The sequence below is a fragment of the Lathyrus oleraceus genome, chromosome 3 (assembly GCF_024323335.1).
Source record: "Lathyrus oleraceus cultivar Zhongwan6 chromosome 3, CAAS_Psat_ZW6_1.0, whole genome shotgun sequence".
Classification (NCBI taxonomy): domain Eukaryota; kingdom Viridiplantae; phylum Streptophyta; class Magnoliopsida; order Fabales; family Fabaceae; genus Lathyrus; species Lathyrus oleraceus.
In genome coordinates this window covers 89,698,986-89,722,741 of record NC_066581.1, presented here as the reverse complement: position 1 = coordinate 89,722,741, position 23,756 = coordinate 89,698,986, and the positions used below count along the sequence as shown (strand labels likewise).

The 23,756-nt window shown below is 35.9% G+C and overlaps 4 protein-coding genes across 4 annotated transcripts; 2 read left to right on the top strand and 2 right to left on the bottom strand.

Annotated features, from left to right (window-relative positions):
- Window positions 1-1,219: 1,219 nt before the first annotated feature.
- LOC127129840 (uncharacterized) lies at window positions 1,220-2,293 on the top strand. The gene has a single exon (XM_051058958.1). The coding sequence runs from the start codon at window positions 1,220-1,222 to the stop codon at window positions 2,291-2,293; it is 1,074 nt and encodes a 357-aa protein (XP_050914915.1).
- A 1,200-nt stretch (window positions 2,294-3,493) lies between these two features.
- LOC127125527 (uncharacterized) lies at window positions 3,494-4,693 on the bottom strand. Its single transcript, XM_051054325.1, has one exon. It carries the CDS (start codon window positions 4,676-4,678, stop codon window positions 3,605-3,607), a length of 1,074 nt encoding a protein of 357 aa, XP_050910282.1. The 5' UTR covers window positions 4,679-4,693; the 3' UTR covers window positions 3,494-3,604.
- A 5,896-nt stretch (window positions 4,694-10,589) lies between these two features.
- Window positions 10,590-13,472, top strand: LOC127125522 (pentatricopeptide repeat-containing protein At5g50280, chloroplastic). The gene is made up of 2 exons (XM_051054318.1): window positions 10,590-11,521; window positions 11,952-13,472. The coding sequence occupies exons 1-2, from the start codon at window positions 10,698-10,700 to the stop codon at window positions 13,237-13,239; spliced, it is 2,112 nt and encodes a 703-aa protein (XP_050910275.1). The 5' UTR covers window positions 10,590-10,697; the 3' UTR covers window positions 13,240-13,472.
- A 7,512-nt stretch (window positions 13,473-20,984) lies between these two features.
- LOC127125525 (protein root UVB sensitive 3) lies at window positions 20,985-23,745 on the bottom strand. The gene is made up of 10 exons (XM_051054322.1): window positions 23,551-23,745; window positions 23,343-23,406; window positions 22,909-22,992; window positions 22,533-22,615; window positions 22,300-22,429; window positions 22,099-22,191; window positions 21,812-21,950; window positions 21,671-21,711; window positions 21,392-21,579; window positions 20,985-21,287 (listed from the first exon to the last, which is right to left on the bottom strand). Exons 1-10 carry the CDS (start codon window positions 23,581-23,583, stop codon window positions 21,189-21,191), a joined length of 954 nt encoding a protein of 317 aa, XP_050910279.1. The 5' UTR covers window positions 23,584-23,745; the 3' UTR covers window positions 20,985-21,188.
- Window positions 23,746-23,756: the final 11 nt, after the last annotated feature.

Below are 23,756 nucleotides of genomic sequence, written 5' to 3'. Positions count from 1 at the left end.
ATCCAACAATGTAGAAGAAGACAATTTGAAAGATTTGAATAATGATGTGAAAGGTATTTTTGAAGATTTGAATACTCTGAATAATTTAGCAGATGGCACCTTGGATGATTTAAATAATGGTATAAAAGGAACTTTTTATGATTTGGATACTTTGGAAGATTTGAATAAGGAGGGACCACTGATATAGAAGATTGAGATGCAGTTGACCAAGAATCTTCATGTGAGGATGTTAATTTGGAAGGGGCCATTGTGTCTGTGTTTGAGAAAGAAAGAAAGCACACCGACACAACTTAAATCAAATACACACCAACACTTTCTGTAATCACATTTGAATATCAAGAAAGAAATAATAGCATGTTTGATACAAGTGAAACCCTTAAATAATGATCTTTTTTTATCTTTTTGTTGAGTCATTACATAGTTGACACTCCACGTTGGCAAATGCTAGCGTTTTCTTAACTATGCTAACGTTTTGTTAGCTAAACTAAAGGAAAAAACCAATAATGCTAACGAACCTAATATTAACGGACCAAAGTGTAACGTTTTTTATTAAGGGACTAAAGCAGAACTAAAAATTAACTTAAGGGACCTAATAACTAATTATGCCTAGTTTATATATATATATATATATATATATATATATATATATATATATATATATATATATATATATATATATATATATATATATATATATATATATATATATATATATATATATATATATATATATATATATATATCAAATGATACCGCTTTTTGATTAACAACATCCTCAAAGATTAACGAGACTTTCTCAGTCGGAAGTGAAGAACCCGAAGTCTCGTAACAACATCTTCTGCATTAAAGGGATCTCTCAGTCGGAAGTAAAGTACTATAAATGCTGAACTGAGCGCAACACTGCAATTCTCCGTTGTTAATCGTGAAATACGGAGGTTCGTTTCTTACTCCAAATTTCTCACTTCCTTTCACTCACTCTCTTCGTTTAGGGTTTTCTCTCATTCTCAATATTGGAAGGAGCAGCCCGTTACCGGCTCCGTTCCGCCCTTCGCACCCGCCATTGACGGCCCTTCTTCAGTCCCCTCTCTCTGCCAAAACCACCGTTGCAGGCGAGGACCTCCCTTCACTCTGTTGTTCATTAATATGTCTTTTTGATTAGATTCAGTTTTCTTTTCAGGCTGTTTGATTTGTAGAACAACATAAAACCTATTAGTTCTTTATGGTTTCAATCCTCAAATTCCGTAGAATCTTCTACACAATAGAAGCCACACGAAAAGAATCATATGGTGCTTTGAGACACTGTCATTCTGAGAAGCTATGTAGAGTAGGGCCTTTCTGGGATTTGGATAACAAACCACCCAATTCAATTCCACCCTATGAAGTTGCCAATAAGCTCAGAATAGCTGCAGCTTCCTTCGGGGTTGTTCGCCATATGGTGGCTTATGCGAATAGCCACACTTTCAGCCATGTCCCTCATGTTGTTCGGGAGAGTCGGAAAGAGAGGCAATTGTTGTATAGTTTGGAGAATAAGGGTGTGATCAAACGTAATGAGCCTCATCTTTGTCGTGTTTGCGGGAGAATGTTTTATACTAATGAAAAACTTGTTAACCATTTCAAGCAGCTGCATGAGCGTGAGCACGCGAAAAGGGTGAATCAGATAGAGTCTGCTAGAGGGAGTAGGAAAGTGAAATTGGTGGGAAAGTATTCTATGAAAATGGACAAGTATAAGAAGGCTGCAAGGGCTGTTCTGACTCCTAAAGTTGGGTATGGTTTGGCTGATGAGCTGAAACGGGCAGGGTTTTGGGTTCAAACCGTGTTGGATAGGCCGCAAGCTGCAGATGTTGCGCTGCAAAAGCATATGGTGGATATGATGGATCACAGGCGGGTTGAGTGCGTGGTCCTTGTATCGGAAGATTCTGATTTTGTTGATGTGATAAAGGAAGCAAAGTTGCGATGTCTCAAGACTGTTGTTATTGGGGATATTAGTAGTAACGGAGTCTTGAAAAGGACTGCCGATACTGCATTTTCCTGGGAGGAAATTTTGATGGGGAAGGCTAAGAAGGAGGCTGTATCGGTTATGGAAAATTGGAAAGATCGTGATATATTAAAAAGGTTGGAGTGGACGTACAATCCAGATGTGGATAAAAAGAAACTCAACATGGATGATGCAGATGCTGAAGCATCTGGAGATGATGATATTGAAGATATCTATGATGAAATTGATAATGACTACAATGATGACAAAGGTTCTTGGTGGAAATTAGGCTCCGATGATAATGATGTTACAAATTGATAATCACTGAAAGCTATCCATTTTATATGTGAAGCTCGTCAAGAAAGCTACTGATATTGTAGATTTTAAGTAGATCAATGCCAACCTAATGCAATTCTTGATAGTTATATATTATGTTTTGTTTGCTGCTTTCCAAATACATATTTCAGTTTTTCAATCATGATTTTACAATTTAAATTTGTTTGTGTAAACTCTTGTTCTGGATTCAAATGCAAAAATTATGCTCAAAAATGATTTTGTTAGAATTATTTTGTTGTTTATCCTATACACACTTAATTATGTTATTTATCTAAATATGGTCTATGCAAAAATAATTGGAAGAATTATTTTAATCATTTTGATTTAACTTAATATTCGATTCAACTCAAGCAACTAATTAGTCATTATTCTTCTCTAGTATATAGTTTTTGCTAAGGTGTTACTTATGAGAATGAAAGATTTATCAGTTGATATTAGAAGCCTTACCTGGTGGCTTGGAAGGGTTTTGCTTCTTGAACGAAGAATTCTGGATGAGCAGTCTTCTACCCTTTTTGATCTCTCGCATGCTTATATGGGCGAAGCCTTACAACAATTTGGCACTTCAGAACAAGGTTATTAAAGTTGGTTTGCTTGATGGAGGGAGCTCGGCCATTGACTCTTGCTTCATTTAGAGGTTGGAATTATGGAATATGTATATGGACGAGTTGACCCTTGTAGGTCAGTTCTCTTGGATTTTTATTTTTTATTTTACTTTGACAGTTGTTATTTATTTTGTTTTCAATGTGAAACGAAAGGTGTGGATCAGTATGTGTTACTTATGAGTCTTGCCTTATGAACTTGTATATATACATATTCCAAGAGAACAAAATAACAACTGTCAAAGTAAAATAAAATAAATAAATAACAACCTCTAAATGAAAACACAAACTGTCAAAGTATGTGTCAACTCGTCCATATACATATTCCATAATTCCAACCTCTAAATGAAGCAAGAGTCAATGGCCGAGCTCCCTCCATCAAGCAAACCAACTTTAATAACCTTGTTCTGAAGTGCCAAATTGTTGTAAGGCTTCGCCCATATAAGCATGCGAGAGATCAAAAAGGGTAGAAGACTGCTCATCCAAAATTCTTCGTTCAAGAGTTTACACAAACAAATTTAAATTGTAAAATCATGATTGAAAAACTGAAATATGTTTTTGGAAAGCAGCAAACCAAACATAATATATAACTATCAAGAATTGCATTAGGTTGGCATTGATCTACTTAAAATCTACAATATCAGTAGCTTTCTTGACGAGCTTCACATGTAAGATGGATAGCTTTCAGTGATTATCAATTTGTAACATCATTATCATCGGAGTCTAATTTCCACCAAGAACCTTTGTCATCATTGTAGTCATTATCAATTTCATCATAGATATCTTCAATATCATCATCTCCAGATGCTTCAGCATCTGCATCATCCATGTTGAGTTTCTTTTTATCCACATCTGGATTGTACGTCCACTCCAACCTTTTCAATATATCACGATCTTTCCAATTTTCCATAACCGATACAGCCTCCTTCTTAGCCTTCCCCATCAAAATTTCCTCCCAGGAAAATGCAGTATCGGCAGTCCTTTTCAAGACTCCGTTACTACTAATATCCCCAATAACAACAGTCTTGAGACATCGCAACTTTGCTTCCTTTATCACATCAACAAAATCAGAATCATCCGATACAAGGACCACGCACTCAACCCGCCTGTGATCCATCATATCCACCATATGCTTTTGCAGCGCAACATCTGCAGCTTGCGGCCTATCCAACACGGTTTGAACCCAAAACCCTGCCCGTTTCAGCTCATCAGCCAAACCATACCCAATTTTAGGAGTCAGAACAGCCCTTGTAGCCTTCTTATACTTGTCCATTTTCATAGAATACTTTCCCACTAATTTCACTTTCCTACTCCCTCTAGCAGACTCTATCTGATTCACCCTTTTCGCGTGCTCACGCTCATGCAGCTGCTTGAAATGGTTAACAAGTTTTTCATTAGTATAAAACTTTCTCCCGCAAACACGACAAAGATGAGGCTCATTACGTTTGATCACACCCTTATTCTCCAAACTATACAACAATTGCCTCTCTTTCCGACTTTCCCGAACAACATGAGGGACGTGGCTAAAAGTGTGGCTATTCGCATAAGCCACCATATGGCGAACAACCCCGAAGGAAGCTGCAGCTATTCTGAGCTTATTGGCAACTTCATAGGGTGGAATTGAATTGGGTGGTTTGTTATCCAAATCCCAGAAAAGCCCTACTCTACATAGCTTCTCAGAATGACAGTGTCTCAAAGCACCATATGATTCTTTTCGTGTGGCTTCTATTGTGTAGAAGATTCTACGGAATTTGAGGATTGAAACCATAAAGAACTAATAGGTTTTATGTTGTTCTACAAATCAAACAGCCTGAAAAGAAAACTGAATCTAATCAAAAAGACATATTAATGAACAACAGAGTGAAGGGAGGTCCTCGCCTGCAACGGTGGTTTTGGCAGAGAGAGGGGACTGAAGAAGGGCCGTCAATGGCGGGTGCGAAGGGCGGAACGGAGCCGGTAACGGTCTGCTCCTTCCAATATTGAGAATGAGAGAAAACCCTAAACGAAGAGAGTGAGTGAAAGGAAGTGAGAAATTTGGAGTAAGAAACGAACCTCCGTATTTCACGATTAACAACGGAGAATTGCAGTGTTGCGCTCAGTTCAGTATTTATAGTACTTCACTTCCGACTGAGAGATCCCTTTAATGCAGAAGATGTTGTTACGAGGCTTCGGGTTCTTCACTTCCGACTGAGAAAGTCTCGTTAATCTTTGAGGATATTGTTAATCAAAAAGCGGTATCATTTGATATATATATATATATATATATATATATATATATATATATATATATATATATATATATATATATATATATATATATATATATATATATATATATATAAACTAGGCATAATTAGTTATTAGGTCCCTTAAGTTAATTTTTAGTTCCGCTTTAGTCCCTTAATATAAAACGTTACACTTTGGTCCGTTAATATTAGGTTCGTTAGCATTATTGGTTTTTTCCTTTAGTTTAGCTAACAAAACGTTAGCATAGTTAAGAAAACGCTAGCATTTGCCAACGTGGAGTGTCAACTATGTAATGACTCAACAAAAAGATAAAAAAAGATCATTATTTAAGGGTTTCACTTGTATCAAACATGCTATTATTTCTTTCTTGATATTCAAATGTGATTACAGAAAGTGTTGGTGTGTATTTGATTTAAGTTGTGTCGGTGTGCTTTCTTTCTTTCTCAAACACAGACACAATGGCCCCTTCCAAATTAACATCCTCACATGAAGATTCTTGGTCAACTGCATCTCAATCTTCTATATCAGTGGTCCCTCCTTATTCAAATCTTCCAAAGTATCCAAATCATAAAAAGTTCCTTTTATACCATTATTTAAATCATCCAAGGTGCCATCTGCTAAATTATTCAGAGTATTCAAATCTTCAAAAATACCTTTCACATCATTATTCAAATCTTTCAAATTGTCTTCTTCTACATTGTTGGATCATACGTTGTTTTCTAGAGACAATATTGAATTTTCCCCATAAACTGGATGCATGACATATAAATGCACATTCTCATTAATTCGTGCTATCATTTTCACTCTATTTGTTCCTGCATCATCTTTGAACAAAACTAGCTCATTAATATCCATTGAATCAGAATACCAAAACTTTCCACTTTTTGATACTTTAAATCCTTTAAACCACCCATAACCTCAAAATAATTCCATAAATTAGGGTCAACTTGTCAAACCTCCTCTAACCCCTTGTAACATAATTTGTTAAACTCCACAAACACACTCCCATGATGGATAACACACTCAAACCTATCACTCATGACCTAACCACACCAAATAATGCAGAAATGAGTCTTTGAAGAAGGAGAAAACGTTAAAGGTTTGATTTTTAATATAGTAAACGCATAATAGTATCTTAATTATAGAAATGAGTTGGTTCACATTAATTGGTTACCCATGCAGACCCCAAGTAACTTGAACACATTGATTGTCCAATTTCCAATAAAAGCGTCTTCCTTTATTTATTGTGATCTTTGATATTGCTTCAACTTCAATTCATTTAGTGAAGTAATTCACTCTCACGAGTAAAGAATTTAGTTGTTCTAGTGCTAAAGGAAAAGGACTTGGGATGTTTACGCCCCCATTGATAAAACGGCCAAGGCGAGGATACGTAATACAAGACCTCTCTATGGGGACGTGATGTAGGTTTGAGTATTGATGGAATTTGTTGCATTATCCTTCTTATATTATTCACTTCCTCTTTGTTCGGGGACAATTTATAATATGTTAGGTATTGAAATAAGGACATCATCCCGCTTTTGGCATCTAAGGAGTCTATGAATTTGACGACTTTACTTTCTATGTTAAGGACGCACAATGTTTCTTGTGAAATCGTTTTGTTGTGACCCGACTACTTGGTGTTGGCGAATTTTGACAAGAGGATAGCTCTTGAGTATTCCACTCTAGGATTGTAAGTTAGTTCGAATGAATTGAAGTGTTTTGCAAACTCTTAAACCTACTACAAATACCTAATAAATTGTGTTTCCTTCATCTGGTAGTCGCAGCGACTTAACTAGTAACAAGTTAAGAATCACTTTTTGGATTTGAGATTAGACACACCCATTTCTCTAGCCAAGGCCATTCTTGCAATAAGGGATTCATACTTCACTTGATCATTACTGGCTTTAAACTCATGTCTTAAGATGTTTATAAATATTTTTATCAAAGTTTCAAAAATAGAGTTTATTTTACGTGACGGAAGCAACTTTTGCGTAAAAGAGATTATGCTTATCGATTGAGAGATTCACAAATGTACTTAACCAGTTTGTAATGTATTAAATCGAACTATTGAATTACACCAAATGTACAAACTAATCGTATTGCAAAAAATTTCAATTCCACAAGTGTTATCGAATGATTTTCAATCACGCACAAGATTCTACTATCAAAGTCTTCATACTTAATCAACATTAATACAAGATATATTCTCTTTGGGTGATAGTATAAAACTTTTTTACGTTGTCATTGTATCTCCATTAAACCTTATTTATATATAAATATGTTGAAGTATGTAGTGGTATAGACCTTATGGTCATTATTACATGCAAATTTCACTTTTTTGCTTTATTAAATAGTTGATGTATATGGATTATATATGGGCTAAATACATTAATCATCGAATGAAACAAAAAAAGTCAAATTTATTTATAATAGTAATTGATTTGTGTATTTGCAAAGGATTACACAAAGTAACATACGATTCACCAAGGACAAGATGATAACACGCATCACCCAAAATAGAGTTTGTAGTCGCCTATTACTCATAATGTATGCCCATTAATTGAATCAATAGCTTGTTGGTTATGTCACTCACCCACTTACTAAAATATGGGGAGTGACATGTCCTGACCCACTAATGGTACGAGAAAGACAATCAAAGAAGAAAATTCATTCTCTAGTATAATAAGGGAAGTAACAGTTCCACATCCATATTCCTGAGAGAGAGAAGAGTATCATAACCAATCTCTTAGGTCTTAAGACCCAGGCCTAAACAATTCATTTAAATACCTCAGCCATGAGGTGAGAAAGGGAGATTCAATTCACTCAACAATCACTCATATACAAATCTTCTTACAATCCTTGTGTGAACTTACTCTAACTCCACACCCACTTGGACATCCCTGCACAAGAACGTGTAGCTGAAATTGCATTGCAGTCAGTATCATTTATTGTGATGTTCTGTCTAAATTTGATATGTGTGTGTAATTTGATTTATTGCATTATTGTAATTCGTTTGTAATTTGTTTGTAAGTTGATCATTTTGACTATTTTTTTAGACATGTACCTTTAGATACCCCTATACTCAATGTATTATTTTTGGACCTATGATAATGTATCTTTTTAGCCTATACAATTTGATGTAAGTCAAAATCTTGAGTGTAGCTTTAATCACAAGTTAGAATACTTAAATCAAGGTTTTTGTGAAGATTAATTCAAATCATACATGTTATGATTTGAATCAAACACTTCCCTAGATGTTTATAATTTGGTTATGCCACCTTGATTCGAATTAGGAAAGTGTGTGATTCAAATCATTGTACTTCTTGACTCGAATCACATGGTATTTGATTTGACTCATGTGAACCAAATTTTTTTCTTTAAAATCAATTGTGATTCGAATCATGATTTAGTGTGACTCAAATCACAGACATGGAACATGATTCAAATAAAATAATAAATTCTTCACTTCACTCCTTTAATTCAAATCCTTCTTTCTTTATTTAAATCATAACCTCGTGATTTAACTCAAATCTTATTTTCTTCCTTTCATCTTTTTGTGCCAAACCTCATGCACATATTTAACCAATTAGTGTCTCTTCTAAAAAGTACTTGATGTGAGATAATCATTTTTCAATAATCATTATTGATGGTTAGTTGAGAGTAATCAAGATATTCACCAAGAACCAAATACTCCTTTTGTCAAGAATCTTGAGAGAAGCCATGAGAGCTTTTTCATTCACACACATTATTCCTTAATTCAAACTTGTGAAAAACTTCTTAGAATATTAATATTGTGAGAGTTTGTAGTTGTGTTGTGTGAGATGCTTTAGATATTATTCATCATCTTCAATCTTATACTAAGAAACCATTATTGTGATGCTCAATTCTAAAGCTTGAGTATGAGAGGTAGATTAAAGGTACATTAGGGAATCTAATATTTTTCTGTGAAATTTGTTCTGTGTATCAGGAGAAAGGATCTCTTCTTGTCCAACGTATTAGATGGTGTATATCGAGCAAGATAAGAGTTTCTCAATACTCCATAGAAGACTTTGGTGGAACTAGGTAAAGGTTGTCGCATATCAAAGTTGCAAGTTGTCAAATCATTTTTGGTTAAAACAATCGCTCAGATAAGTCTTCGTCCGATTCGAGTAAAAGTTATTGCGGAATTGAAGTTTGAAGCATGATTATTATGTCTTGCAAGTGTGTTTGGATCAAGATCATTGAAGATCTTGTTTGTGTGTTAGCAGTTGAGTAATCTTCATCAGCAAAAGGAATATCGTTTTTTATATGTGTTGGCTAAAGCATTGAGTTGTTACTATTTAGTTTGATGATAACTCGTTGTACCAAAATATTTGTATCATTAACTTTGAAATAGTGGAAGATGTTATCGTTTCCAATAGTTAAAACCATTGAAGAGTAGAGTAGGCATATCGATGACGAATTGTCGAACCATTATATATCTTCGTGTACATTTTTCTTTCTCTATCTATGTTTTAATTTTCTGCATAATACCATATGTATTATATTTTGTTCATCTTTAGAATGTCATATAATGTTTTATCATATAAGTTTAGATTTTCGATGCATCTAATTCATTGAACATTTTATTCGTCAATTGAGATTTTGTTAACCCTAAAATTTTGAATTTACATTTCTTTTTAAAACAACTTCTTTTACATTCGTTGTTTGTAATATTAATTGAACCATTCTTATTAAAAAGACGATGAAACATATATTTCTTGAATCCAGCTGTTATATTTTGCTTCCACGCTTTAAACTCAGATTTTTTGAAAAGAATTTGTTTTTGAAAATGGTATAAGGGAGTCGTTCTATTCAACCCCTCCCATTTCTTGACCGTTTCATCTCCATATTCTCGGTTAACAACAATGACCCCAAGAACATGTCAAATCCATCAATACATAAATGACAAAATCTCCAATTCCCTAAAATACAAACTTCCCTCTGAAACCTTTGGAGACGCATCATTAAAGTGACACTTGAGTCTACCACGACTCTCAATCACCCGCTATCATGACCTAATAAAGAAGTTGGTCCATCAGTTTGCGACGAGCAGACACGAAAATGTGTCTACCACCAACCTATTCAATATTCTCCATAGTCCTCCTAAATCTTTGAAAAAAGTATTTCGCCCACTTTAGTGACATGACTATCAAAATCATCTACCCAAACCAAAAAAAAATCATGTGAACCTTTTAAAGTAAATTGAGAATTATGCATTTTAATGAATATCTCACACAAAACATGCACATATCCTAAAACTAAACACTAGTGTGTATGATTTTTGTTATCATTTGTTAATTATTGTTATTAGAGACTTATCCTAAAAAAAATCACATGTAGACTTTCAATGTGCATTTAAAAAAAAAGACACATGAACACTTTCAAATAACTTTTTTCTAAAACAAAAACAAAATCCAAACAATTTTGTTTTCTTCGAATTTCAAACAAGACCATAATACCACCAATCCCTTATTTTACCCAAATTTCTTTATCCTTCCAAATCCAAACCCACACAAGCCATGTTTCTCAGTCTCATAAACCATAAACTCTCTTTTTCTTCTTCTTCTTATTGCTTCTTCTATCTTCAACCTTCAATTTCACCCAACACTCACACTAAACCCTCTTTCCACATTCACTCACACAAAACCCCACTTTCTCTAACTACAACTCCAAATTATTCAACTACCCCCATTTTTCTCCCATATTTTGAGCTACACGAACAAGAGCAAAACATACAAGAACAAAATGAACAATCCCATCACCCAGATGATCCAATCTACAAATTCTTCAAAACCCGCACTACGGTTCCATCTCAAAACCCTGGAAAAGAAGGGAAATTGTCCCTTCAGAGAAATCGTCGTACAACGTGGCACCTTGCTTCAGAAGAATTTGACGACGAAGAAGAAGAAGTAGAAGAAGAAGAAATCCCTTTGTTGGTTGAAGACAATCAAGAAACGGGGTCTCAAAAGAAGGAATCATCACTGCCTCAAGGCGTTGTTGGGGAAATTCTTCATCTTGCAAAGAATTTGCCACAGAATTTGACTCTAGAGGAAGCTTTGGGAGAGTATGAAAAAAGGGTCAATGAGAAAGAGTGTGTAGAGGTTTTGGAAACACTTGGGAAAGAACACCTTATGGTGTGTTGTTTGTATTTCTTTCAGTGGATGAGGTCACAGGAACCATCGCTTGTTACACCAAGGGTTTTTACTGTGTTGTTCCCTTTGTTGGGAAGAGCAAAGATGGGTGATAAGTTGATGGTTTTGTTCAGAAACTTGCCCTCTGGCAAGGAATTCAGAAATGTTCGTGTTTATAATGCTGCAATTTCAGGCCTTCTCTCTGATGGCAGGTAGCTACACATTTATTCACATTCCATCATTTCTATATTACTGGTATAGCATCTGTGTAGGTGTCTTATTGCAGGTCGTTTCAACTTTTTTGGAGGTACTATGTAGGTTAACCATAGTATAAATGTGGCAAATTAAATAGAGGCCGTATTTGATCACACTTCATTGTGACAAATGTTTGTATGAGGCTCTATTTAACCACGGTTTAACTGTGACAAATTTTGATTCTGTGTCCTAAAAGACGATCCTGAGTTATTGTATAGTATCTATGTGTTACTTGGTATAGTATCTATGTGTTATTCCATGATTGTTATTGTATCTGTTCATACCAATCTAGTTTTTCCATTGTAGCACTATGGTAGTCTTTTATACCTTAGAATACTGCATAACATAAGAGTTTGATGTTGATGCGTTCGTGGTTGTGTTTATTAGATATGAAGATGCTTGGAAGGTTTATGAGTCGATGGAAACAGATAATGTTCTTCCTGATCATGTTACGTGCTCTATTATGATTATTGTTATGAGAAAACTTGGCCATTGTGCAAAAGATGCATGGCAGTTTTTCGAGAAAATGAACAAAAAAGGAGTCCGATTGGGCGTAGAAGTCCTCGGTGCACTGATAAAGTCATTTTGTGTGGAGGGTCTGCTGAGTGAAGCTCTCATCATTCAATCTGAAATGGAGAAGAAAGGGGTTTCTTCCAATGCAATTGTGTACAACACTCTGATGGATGGATATTGTAAATCCAACCGCGTAAAAGAAGCCGAAGGGCTTTTTGTCGAGATGAAAGCTAAAGGGATTAAACCAACCGCTGTTACCTTCAACATTCTAATGCATGCATACAGCCGAAGAGTGCAACCTAAGATTGTAGAGAATCTGCTTTCAGAAATGCAGGATTTTGGCTTGAAGCCAAATGCCAATTCATATACTTGTCTAATCAGCGCATATGGGAGGCAGAAAAATATGAGCGACATGGCTTATGATGTATTCTTGAAGATGAAGAAAGTCGGTATAAAACCCACTTCACATTCCTATACAGCAGTGATCCATGCTTATTCAGCTAGTGGCTGGTACGAAAAAGCTTATGCTGCATTTGAAAACATGATCAGAGAAGGTACCAGACCTTCAATAGAAACCTACACTACTTTACTAGATGCGTTCAGACAAGCTGGTGACACCGAAACATTGATGAAAATATGGAAGCTGATGATGAGGGAGAAAGTTAAAGGAACACAGGTTACATTCAACATTCTTGTTGATGGTTTTGCCAAACAAGGTCTCTTCATGGAAGCAAGAGATGTGATCTTTGAATTCGGGAAGATCGGATTGCAACCAACAGTGATGACCTATAATATGCTGATGAATGCATATGCACGAGGAGGGTTAGACTCGAAGCTGCCGCAGTTGTTGAAAGAAATGGAAGCTCTTAAATTAAGACCAGATTCGATAACATATTCAACCATGTTATACGCCTTTGTCCGTGTTCGAGACTATAAGCGGGCATTTTTTTATCACAAGCAGATGATCAAGAATGGGCAGGTGATGGATATCAATTCTTACCGGAAGCTACGGGATATTCTCGATGTCAAAGCCGCAGACAAGAATAAGAGTGATAAGGTAGCCTTGTATGGTGCAATTAACAAAAAGATGGGCATTATGAAAAATAAGAGGAAAAAAGATGAGTTTTGGAAGTACAAGACGAGACATGTAAAAAAACCTTAGTTCTAATGTTGATGTATAGTAGAAGTTAATGGTGCAATGCCTTGTAAGTTCAATTTTGATCCAATTAAGTTTCTTCATTTTAACTTTGAACAATGTGTCATCATATGATAATTATATTAGTCAATTTGTATTCCAAAAGTATATTAAGTGTATGGTTAATGAAGTTTAAAGTCTTGGTTAATAGTGATCGAAGAAATTGAGATTGAAGGAATAAAAGAAGAATAGTTGGATTATTTGTAACACAAGTAGTAGCTATTAACAGTGTCCAGATCCTCTCCATTTTTCCTCTCTATTACTATAGTTTTGAAGATGTACATTCTATAAATTATTTTGACCAGTCGATGTGTAAAATCGAAAGAAGTCTATGATGAAGTAAGAATGATTGGGTGGAAGTCGAGTAGTAGCCTGGGCTAGAACACGAATTCGCCTAAGGGATACTTGAGATATAATCCGGCCTAACGAAATCATAGTATTGTCGGGTTGAGAGTCCTGATGGGCCGAAGTGGAGAGTCTCGTGTCGTCGAGTATGGAATCCGAATAAGCCGAGATAATAGTCGGACGAAGGGCCACCATCTGAAAACGCTCTCCAAAAATGAAAGGTCATAACGACACCATAATGAAGCAGATGTTACAAGCCATTAAGAAGTGAAATTAAATGATAAAGCGGTGGCGATTTTCTAGGCTTTGAATGCAGAAAGGAAGAGAAAAGGGTTCTTCATGATTGTTGAGGGTGACAAATGAGCCTATATAAGGGACATCAAGAAATGGGGAAAGACAAACAATAACTACCCGAAAAAACATTTACAGACACTTAACCAACCATTTGAGGCTCTCCTTGACTAGCATGGGAGAAGTCAACCTTTTAGTGTTTTTAGCAAGAAAGTTTGGCGCCCACCGTGTGGTCTTGGTAAATTTTTCCAGGCCACACAAAAAATCATCATCAAAATCGCTAATAGCCCAGCTGTGCGATGTCCGAATCATCTCCTAGCCGAAGTGATCCACCTCCACCACCAGCTTTAACCCAATTATTCGTAGTGGTGGATGCTTTCCATCAATAAAATGAAACATTGCAAGATAGCGTCCACATTTTGCAAACACATAGTCAACAGGACGGGGATGCAGAGGAGAAGCTTCTGGATTCCCAACCATTGTCTGAGGCGATCTAGGATGATCAAGTTCCAGAGAACTTCAAACCACCATTATTGGTATCTTTTGATGATAAAAACCGACCCACAGGAGCACATTAGTATGATCAATAATCAGATGGAAATAATAGGGGCTTCTGTCCCTCTTAAATGTAAACTCATGGCAGGTACTTTTAAGGAAGAGGCTTTGCGATGGTATATGAGCTTACCCGGATTCTCGGTCGTTAGCTACCAGGACCTAAATTAAAAGATGGTACAACACTTTTCAACAAGCAAACATAGAAAAATATTGACTACCAGTTTATTCAACGTCAGACAAGGGTACTTGGAGTCTCTCAGAGAGTATCTGGCGAGGTTCAACGAAGAAACTTTTAAGGTGTCTCATCCGAACCAGGAGATGTTCGTGGGGGAATTTCAACATGGTCTCAAAGTCGGTCAGTTCAACAAATCCCTAGCACAAAAATCGTCATCCAGCATGGATGAGGTTATTACCAGAGCATAATGCTATATCAAAAGGCAGGAGAGCAACATGGAAAAGAGGTCTCGAGACGCCAAGGAAAAAATGCGAGCTAAAGAATATGAAGTCAGGTATAGGAAGGAGTACCCTAAGCCCGAACCTAGAGATCGGACAATGATAAGACCATCCCGACGACCGTTTGACAAAAGATGTCGAGTATACGTCACTGAATGCCAGGCGTGAAGACATTTTGAGATAAGTCTATCATCTCAAATTACTCCCCATCCCGAGGAGTCCAAAAGGGGTCCAAGTCGTGATGGTAAAAGACGAGAATGCATGATGTGCTACCATAGACTTCGTGCTCATCACACGGAAGGTTGTCATCAGCTCAAAAGAGAAATCGAGATCTTAATTTAGAGAGTTCGTTTGTTGTCTTATGTGAAAGATGTCAGAGGACAACCAGGAAAGAGAAGTCCTCCCAAGGGGGAATATCAGCTCGGAAAATCCTCCGCAAAAGAAGGGGAAGAATACACATGAGGTTCGCGAAGCCCGAGTGACCCGTCATACATTGAACACCATTGTTGGAGGATTCACAGGAGGAGGAGAAACCGGTTCATCCAGGAAGAGATATGCCTGGGAAGTGATGCATATCAGACAAAACCCACTTTTAGAAGAAGATGAAAACTCGATTGTAACCAGTTTTTCTAGAAAAGATGTCGAAGGAGTATTGGCTCACAAGAACGACCCAATGGTAATTAAAGTACAAATTCATGACTGGAGCGTGAAGCGAGTCTTAGTAGCTCCGGGAAGTTCAGCAGATGTTTCATATTGGGATGCATTCAAGAGTATGAATTTTGATATGATCGAGTTGTTACCTTTTAAAGGTACTTTAGTCGACTTCTCCGGAGAACAAGTGCAGGTTCTAGGGTATATGCATGTGATAACAACTTTTGGAAGTGAAGACAACACGAAAAGTGTCAAGGTTAAGTACTTGATTGTCAATGCCGCGTATCCCTACAACATTATTATTGACAGACTGCCATTCAATATTTTAGAGGCGACATTATCCACTTTATACCTCACACTGAATATCCTCTCGAAGATGACCGTGTAGGGGTAGTAAAAGGTGATCAAAGATTAGCAATGTTATAAAGATATTCTGAAGCTCAAAAAGAAAGCTCAAGTTGATTAACCAATAAAAGGTGATCATTTATAGGTGAATCTAATTGATGTTGATACAAGAGAAGACTCAGCGGAAGATAGTCTGACACCCATCGAGGATGTGAAGAAGGTACAGATTGGTTCCCAAACATCCCAGACGACTCAAATTGGTTCTAATTTGTCTCTAGAGGAGGAAGTCGAGATCATAAGAATATTGAAGGAGAGCATACATATGTTCGCATGGAAACCGACTAACATGTTTGGATTCGATCCAAACATAATTTGCCACCATCTGGCGTTGGATGCAACCATCAAGCCAGTGTCTCAGAGAGAGTAAAGGATGGAGAGGAGAGGAGAAGAGCGATAGAAGATGAAGTCGGAAAGCTTGTGAGGGTCGGTTTCATCCAGGAAATTAAGTACCCGGCCTGGTTGGCTAATATAGTCATGGTAAAAAAGAAAGTGGGAAAGTGGAAAATGTGCATGGATTTCACTGGCTTGAATAAGGCATGTTCCAAAGATCGTTATCTTCTTCCTCACATTGATCGGCTCATCGACGGGGCTTCTGGTCTCTGTCTTCTCAGTATCATGGATGCTTACTCGGGTTACGATCAGATACGGATGAATCCGTTGGATGCTCCTAAGATGGTTCATGACGAACATGAATAATAATTATTATAAGGTGATGCATTTTAGACTAAAAAATGCAGGGGCTACCTACCAAAGACTGATGGATATGGTATTCGCTTGATAGATAGGGCGGAACCTGGAGGTATATGTGGATGATATGGTGATAAAAACCCCATAAAACTGGAAACACGTCAAAGATTTAGAAGAAACATTTGCGTCAATCATAAGTTACAACATGAGGCTTAACTCGGACAAGTGCACTTTCTGGGTACAAGCTGGGAGATTCCTTGGGTTTATGTTGACCAACAGGGGAATAAAAGCAAACCTAGATAAATATCAAGCAATCAATGATATGAGAAGTCCATTAATAGTAAAAGAGGTACAATTGACATTACGTTTGGTCGTTTTATCTCGCTTCTTGTCTTGTGCAAGAGATAAGTCTATTCATTTCTTCGCTGCGGTGAAGAAGTCAGCGAAGTTCCAGTGGACGGAAGAATGTGAAAATGCTTTTAAATAAGTAAAACGTTTCATGGCTGCACCTCTCATCCTGATACGACCGAAGGAGAACCATGTATCATCCTGTATCTGGCCATTTCAGACAAGGCTATGAGTTTCGTGTTAGTCCAAAAGACGGAGGAAGGAGAGAAGCCAATATATTTTGTTAGTAAGGTGCTAAGAGGAGCGGAATTGTGTTATCATAAGATTGAATGTCTTGCATTGGCAGTAGTGATTACAACTCGGAAGTTGAGATACTACTTCCAGGGACACCCTATCATTGTCAGAACCAATTATTCTATCAAGCAGGTCTTGAAGAAACCGGACTTGGCAGGAAGAATGGTGGTATGGGCAATAGATCGTCAGAGTATGATATAGAGTTTGTGCCTCAGAGTAACATCAAATCTCAAATGCTTGTTGATTTCCTGGTTGAATTGAGTGCTTCGGCCTCAGAAGAGTCATCATCCAGATGGACTCCATTTGTGGATGGATCCTTTAATCTTAAAGGAAGTGGAGTTGAGATAGTATTGGAGGGCCCAGGTGACCTGATCTTAGAATATTCTTTGTGTTTTAATTTTTAGGCTAACAATAAATAGGCAGAGTATGAAGCTTTGATTGCAGGAATGAGGTTGGCAAAAGAGGTTGGAGTAATACATTTGCTTGTTCAAACTGTCTCTCAGTTAATCACCAGCCAGGTCAGAGGAGAGTTTCAGAAGAAGGATCCATCGTTAGTCAGATACTTGCAAAAAGCTCTCAAGATATCTCAGACGTTTGTGGAATTTGAGGTAAACCATATTCCCATAGGAGAATGTCATAGTCGACCTCTTAGCCCGGTTAGCGAGCACCAAAGGTTCCGATTTAAGCAAGACGGTAATTCAAGAGACCTTAGAAGCACCGAGTACAGAGGTTGAAGAAGTTATGACATTGGATAATGCAAGGGGATGGATGATACATATTGTTTGGTATTTGACTCAGAATGAGCTACCAAAAGAAATTGTGAAGTTTATTAACTAGCAAATTTATTCTTCCAGCTTCATGAATCTTCAATTCTTCAAGTAACATATCAATCCATTGTGATTGACAAGCTTCAAATGAGGCTACAACATATTTTATCTCACAATATGATAGAGTAACTATTGATTTCTTTTTTGAACTCTGTGAGATTGGTGTTCCATCAATCATAAATAGATAGTCTACATTACTTTTTTTCTTTTTTTTATCTTTTGGATCATTCTTGTCATCTTATCACCTCTCCCTCCAAATTTGAATAACCATATGCAATTGCATCTCCTTTACTATCCGTCTGGTTTGGTATCAAATTCCACAATTGTGCCTTTAACATTCCGAGTGCCCCTTTTTGAAATCATTAGATGACATATTCTTGGCTATTCCATGAATCTTCTCGTCAAGACTACACTTTATTAACCTTGTATTGCATAAGTACATGAAGGAGCCAGTGATTTATATTCAACATACTTCTTTTGTAGAAAGATATTTATGCTTATTTACATAAATTCCATTCCCAATAAATATGACATTGCATTATGACTACCTTGAAGGCTTTTAGCTCCTCTTCATTTGCTCCAATGATCAGCAAATCGTGAACATGTAGACACAATATTAACAACTTCTTATTGCTTGTTTTTCTTATATAGACACAATATTAACAATCTTCTGATGTACATTTTGTGAAGTTTAATTGAGGAGGAAAATGTCAATTATTTTATTCCAAATTTTAAATTTCCACTTCAAATCCTATACTATCTCTGATAGTTAATATAATAAAAAAATATTTTTTAAATTTATTGAAGAATTAATATATTTGAACCGCATATAATTTAGATACATTGATTTTTTTTAATGGCTCATTTAATGAAATAGATTTGGGAATTTCTTATTTCCCTCTATTGGATGGAAAAATACTCTATAGAAAATTGAAAATGTCTCTCATATTCCGGAGATACATATCTGGACGCATCAAATGAGCGTCACCTAAGAGTAAAACAAAATTTTATTTCGGAGATGAATCTTCGGGTATTTTGAACAAATATATTGATATTTGAGCAGCCTAGTGAATATTCTGGAGATGCATCTTCGGAGGTTTGGGACGGGATTTTGAAATATCTGTCACATTTGCATATCTGGTATTTACGGAGTTGTATTTCCGAAATAAATTGATAAAACACTCACAAGCACAATCACAAACCCATACTTGCTTTCAACTCCAAACCCTTTACAAAAATCATTTCATTCTCAATCAACATTTTCACTCCAAATCTGCATTCTTGTATTTCATCAAATGATCGTATTATGTATATTGGGTGTCTTTCAAAATCACGACACTTTGTTCAGCGGAGTGGACGACTCATTCAACAACAAAAGTCGAGACTTGGCCGGATCAATTTGTGGAAAGGATGAAGACTTCACCAAATTGAGTGGCATTGAAAGAGAATCAAATGCACAAAATTCAAAGGGGGACCACCCATACTTATAGATTTAGCCGACGGAAAATCTTTCTATTCTTTTTAGTTTTTCGTCATCAATTAATTGTATGTAATTGTGTACTAGTATTAATGAAGTGTAATATATACGATTTCAAATATTTTAATCCATTGTGATGTTTGTCAAAAAAATTGTCCATTTGCCAAACAAAACACACAGATTATGTTTTCTATTTAGATTAGAAGAAGTTTCGGGTATGCATCTCCAGAATAAGATAATAGGGTGGTACCGGAGATGCATCTCCGGAATCTCGATATAATTTTTTTATGTTCATGTTTGTCTACAACTTTTATAAATATAGACTTATGTTTTTTATTTCATATAAACATAAAATGCCGCAAATGAAAATAATCTGATATTTCACAAATGTCTCCTTTTCCAGCGCAACACCCAGGCGGAAATTAAAGATCAATGAGTACACCTCTTTTGCAGATATGCAATACGAAGTGCATAATCTTCTACCTTACCGAGAAAATTGAAAAATTGTGAAGTTCGAATATCGTTCACTGTCAATTAACAACGAAGACAAGATTGAATTCAACAACTATGAGATTAAGACAAATGCAAATGTAAGGACTATGTGGAATATATTTTTCCGTTTTGAAACAAAAGTTCTGATCGAGGTGGAAGCGACAATTTCAAGACCGATCAAAGATAATTGTGAAGATGTTGTATCGTCCACCTGAATATTGAAATATAATGTCTGATTGTATGTTAACATCACCTGTAATGTTGATTTTATGTTATGAATGGTCATTTTATTTTGTTAAAATACAACTTTATAGTTTTTTCTTTTATTTTTCTGTCTCAGTATGCTACGGAGATGCATCTACGGACAGATTCAGAAGATACATCTCCAAATCAAAAAAAAGTCACGCTCAATAATTGGGTTAGATCGCGTGTGTTTGGGATGCTTTTGGAGATGCAACTCCGAAATTTAGAAACACTTTTGTATTTTCACGTGGTGCCCTAATAATATATAAGGTGCATTAAGAAATCTCCAATAAATTTTACATCTACTTAGATGCATAGTCCAATCTCTATATTGTTATTTCCACACATTATTGTTCTTGTCAATATTCTTGAGTTTCATGGTTGAATACTAAACCATTTAAAGCTTTATTAAAATTAATTGGCTCTAACTCTGCAGTGGTGACCTTATTAACTAAGTAATCGTCTTATGTGATTACTAGATTAGGAAACACATCATAACTCCTAATTGATTGAGTTATAGTCCTATTTGATCTTAAACTTTTTTCAGGAACCTCAGTGTTTCAGTTGGTCTTCTTTTAATACAACAACTTTTATATCATTTCATACATATCTTCATTGTTAGAACTTCTGCTTACCGTGACTAGTTTCTAGTTCCAACTTTTCTTTTCATCAAATATCACATCTCTCAGTGATTACAAGTTTGTTTTATTTTAAAGCATATAATTTGTATTTTGACAGTTACATGATCAAATTTCTCTATTTTGACAGAACTTCAATAAAACCATAAACATGTTGTACAATCATAAATAACTCAGTCCATCGAGTCCTTCCATTAGCTTCCTCTTCGCCTAATCGTTTTTTTCGGTCGCTGATTGGTGTATCCAGTTTGCTCTCCATATGATAGGTGACGATAGGAGCCGTTCTGTTTTCCACCCTAATGACTTGACCTGTACCAAACAGACTCAGTTTCGATAAACTCTTCAAAAGAATCTTACAATAACCGAGTTATTTAGACGATGCCTTAGTTTTCCATCCATATTCAAATATGTACCTTCTGAATAAATACTTCATACTGATTTTCCATCCATGTTTGGCTGTCTGAATGCAAAGATTTGCTTTTATAAGCATTATTTGCAAGGACAAGAGCGTGAATAAAGGACTTTAGGATATCAGCGCCATTTGAATCTTTATGAACAATAACGTTAACGATTCCTTTCTTTTCCACTAGTAAGTACTTGGCTAAATACAGCATCGAGAAAACGAAATAAGGTTTTAAGACTTAAAGTAAGAAGCGGAAAGCAAGTAGTTGAATTTTTTTTGAGAAATTAACCTTTTGTGTAGTAAGATGCTACCGAAAGCAAATGCTCCTTACTGTACAAAGAGAGTTTTCTAAGTAAGCTTTATGAATGGCATTTCAAAGAAGAAATTTGTTATCTATGATGAGGGCACGGACTAAATTTTAGAAACTCACATTTCCATTTCATCGAATGAAGAAATCCTTGTGCCTAAACGTACTTTTGTATCCAATGAATTAGCCTTCTTTGAATGCCATGGAGTTAGTTGTATCGGTAAAACATGCTCCAGTGAAGAGACCTGTTTAGGGGAGAGAACTGGCAAAAAGTTTAGAAGCAGGCATTAATATAGAGAGAAACAATGAGAACAGAATAAGCTAGTTTCTAAATTGGAAATAACATTCTCTTTCACAGGGTGCTAACTCTAACATCAAAGATAAGTCGTAAAAATGGAAACAGATAATACCTTGGCCAGTCTCGGTGAAATGGTGCAAAAGAATAGAGCTTCTTTCAGGGTTTAGTGAGTTCAGTGCCAAGCATCGAACAGCTCGGTAGTTTGCTACATTGAAACAAGCTTTTAATATATAGCCTCATTTTCTTTTAATGTTCTTCACAATTCCAAAACTCGAAAGAATGCATAAAAACAAATTACAATTTGAAAACATACCATACATATGAAACATGGTCAGAGACAAAAAAGAAAACCAAATTGCTAGTGGGTGTCCAATAGTAATGCGAGCAACAAGCATTCCCAGTGCCATGCCAACCATCGTAGCCACAGTTTCTTGACTTCCTTCCTATTGATGTATGTTCACAAATCAAAATATCTCTATTTTTAATGCCCTACTAAATAAAAGACTTAATGATAATCTAAACAGTTAATATTAATACAATTTATACCTTAGCAGATATATCTGCAGCATTATCCTGAAGAGCAAAATGTTGAGTCAAAGCTGCTCTAGTGGCTCCACTCGCAACTCCGGCTAGTTCAAAATCATGATTTAAGAAGCAAAATATTAATTTAAAAAAAATTCAAATACGATATCAATCGGGAAATAAAAGAAGAAAAAGAGTATCCTGATTTTGGATAATTCCAAGCATATATTTCTGTTTAACAGCTTTAATTCTTAGGAAATGGTTTAGTCTATAATGTAACATCAACTTATCTTACAAAATTACTGACATGGAAACTAAAGAGAAGTAAAAAATTACAGAAACTAACTAATAAATTATGTTACAGATCTATTTTTGAAGTTAAAGAAATGTTGGAACTTACTGAAAGATCTTGATATGCTTCCTAAGCAAACAATAAAAACAAAAGCTGATGGAAACAATGGTGAAATGAGGTCCATTAGCATACCTGCAATCGGTTCATACAACTTAACAGATTGATATGAGATACAAAGATTGCAATGTAGACGATCAAATATAACAATGTAGCATCAATAAAAGATATATTGAAGCCTTCCGGCATCATTCTCCCCTTACGACCAAATAGTGTTATGTTGTTTGGTCGAAAGGGGAGAATGATGCACATGTAGGCCTCAAGATTCATTTCCAATCTCAGTCCTTGAATTGATATACTATGAAACTAACATTCAATCGGTTAAACTATTATTGGCCTATGCCTATACATCACAGGAAAATTTTCATAAAGAACATGGTTACACAAATCTCTTCTATAAAAAGACGAAGTGTCAAATAATCTACCAAGATCGTTCATGAGATCTGCAACCAGACGCCACATTTTTGCATTGCTATCAAGATTTGATCCCTGCAGCATATACAATAAATAGAAATATAGTTAATAAATCATGCTTTCAGAATCATTTGAGTGGAGATTGAACCCGCATAGAGTTATTGCTGCATATTTCATTTCAAAATTAATAAGAACTATAATTTCATTTGAGATACAGACCTGGTAGAACGTGAATAAGATTCCTCCAACCATGCCAGTTAGATCTCTCAAAAACCACTGGAAATAGTTTCAACATTCAATACCAACACAATGCAGCCTAAGAAACACTAAAAGCAACTTACCAAAATAAAACCAAAAAAGACAAACAGCCCCAAGCCCGACACCATGCAAACACCAGACATGATACTCACACGTTGGGACATTAA

Excerpts from the sequence above, each read along its gene's own strand:
- LOC127129840 (XM_051058958.1), top strand. The coding sequence starts at position 1,220 with ATGGTTTCAATCCTCAAATTCCGTAGAATCTTCTACACAATAGAAGCC.
- LOC127125527 (XM_051054325.1), bottom strand. The coding sequence starts at position 4,678 with ATGGTTTCAATCCTCAAATTCCGTAGAATCTTCTACACAATAGAAGCC.
- LOC127125522 (XM_051054318.1), top strand. The coding sequence starts at position 10,698 with ATGTTTCTCAGTCTCATAAACCATAAACTCTCTTTTTCTTCTTCTTCT. Across the intron at positions 11,522-11,951 it reads GGCCTTCTCTCTGATGGCAG|ATATGAAGATGCTTGGAAGG; the intron begins GTAGCTACACAT and ends TGTGTTTATTAG.
- LOC127125525 (XM_051054322.1), bottom strand. The coding sequence starts at position 23,583 with ATGGTTGGAGGAATCTTATTCACGTTCTACCAG. Across the intron at positions 22,430-22,532 it reads CTGCAGATATATCTGCTAAG|GAAGGAAGTCAAGAAACTGT; the intron begins GTATAAATTGTA and ends ATACATCAATAG. Across the intron at positions 21,288-21,391 it reads ATGAAGTATTTATTCAGAAG|GTCAAGTCATTAGGGTGGAA; the intron begins GTACATATTTGA and ends TGTTTGGTACAG.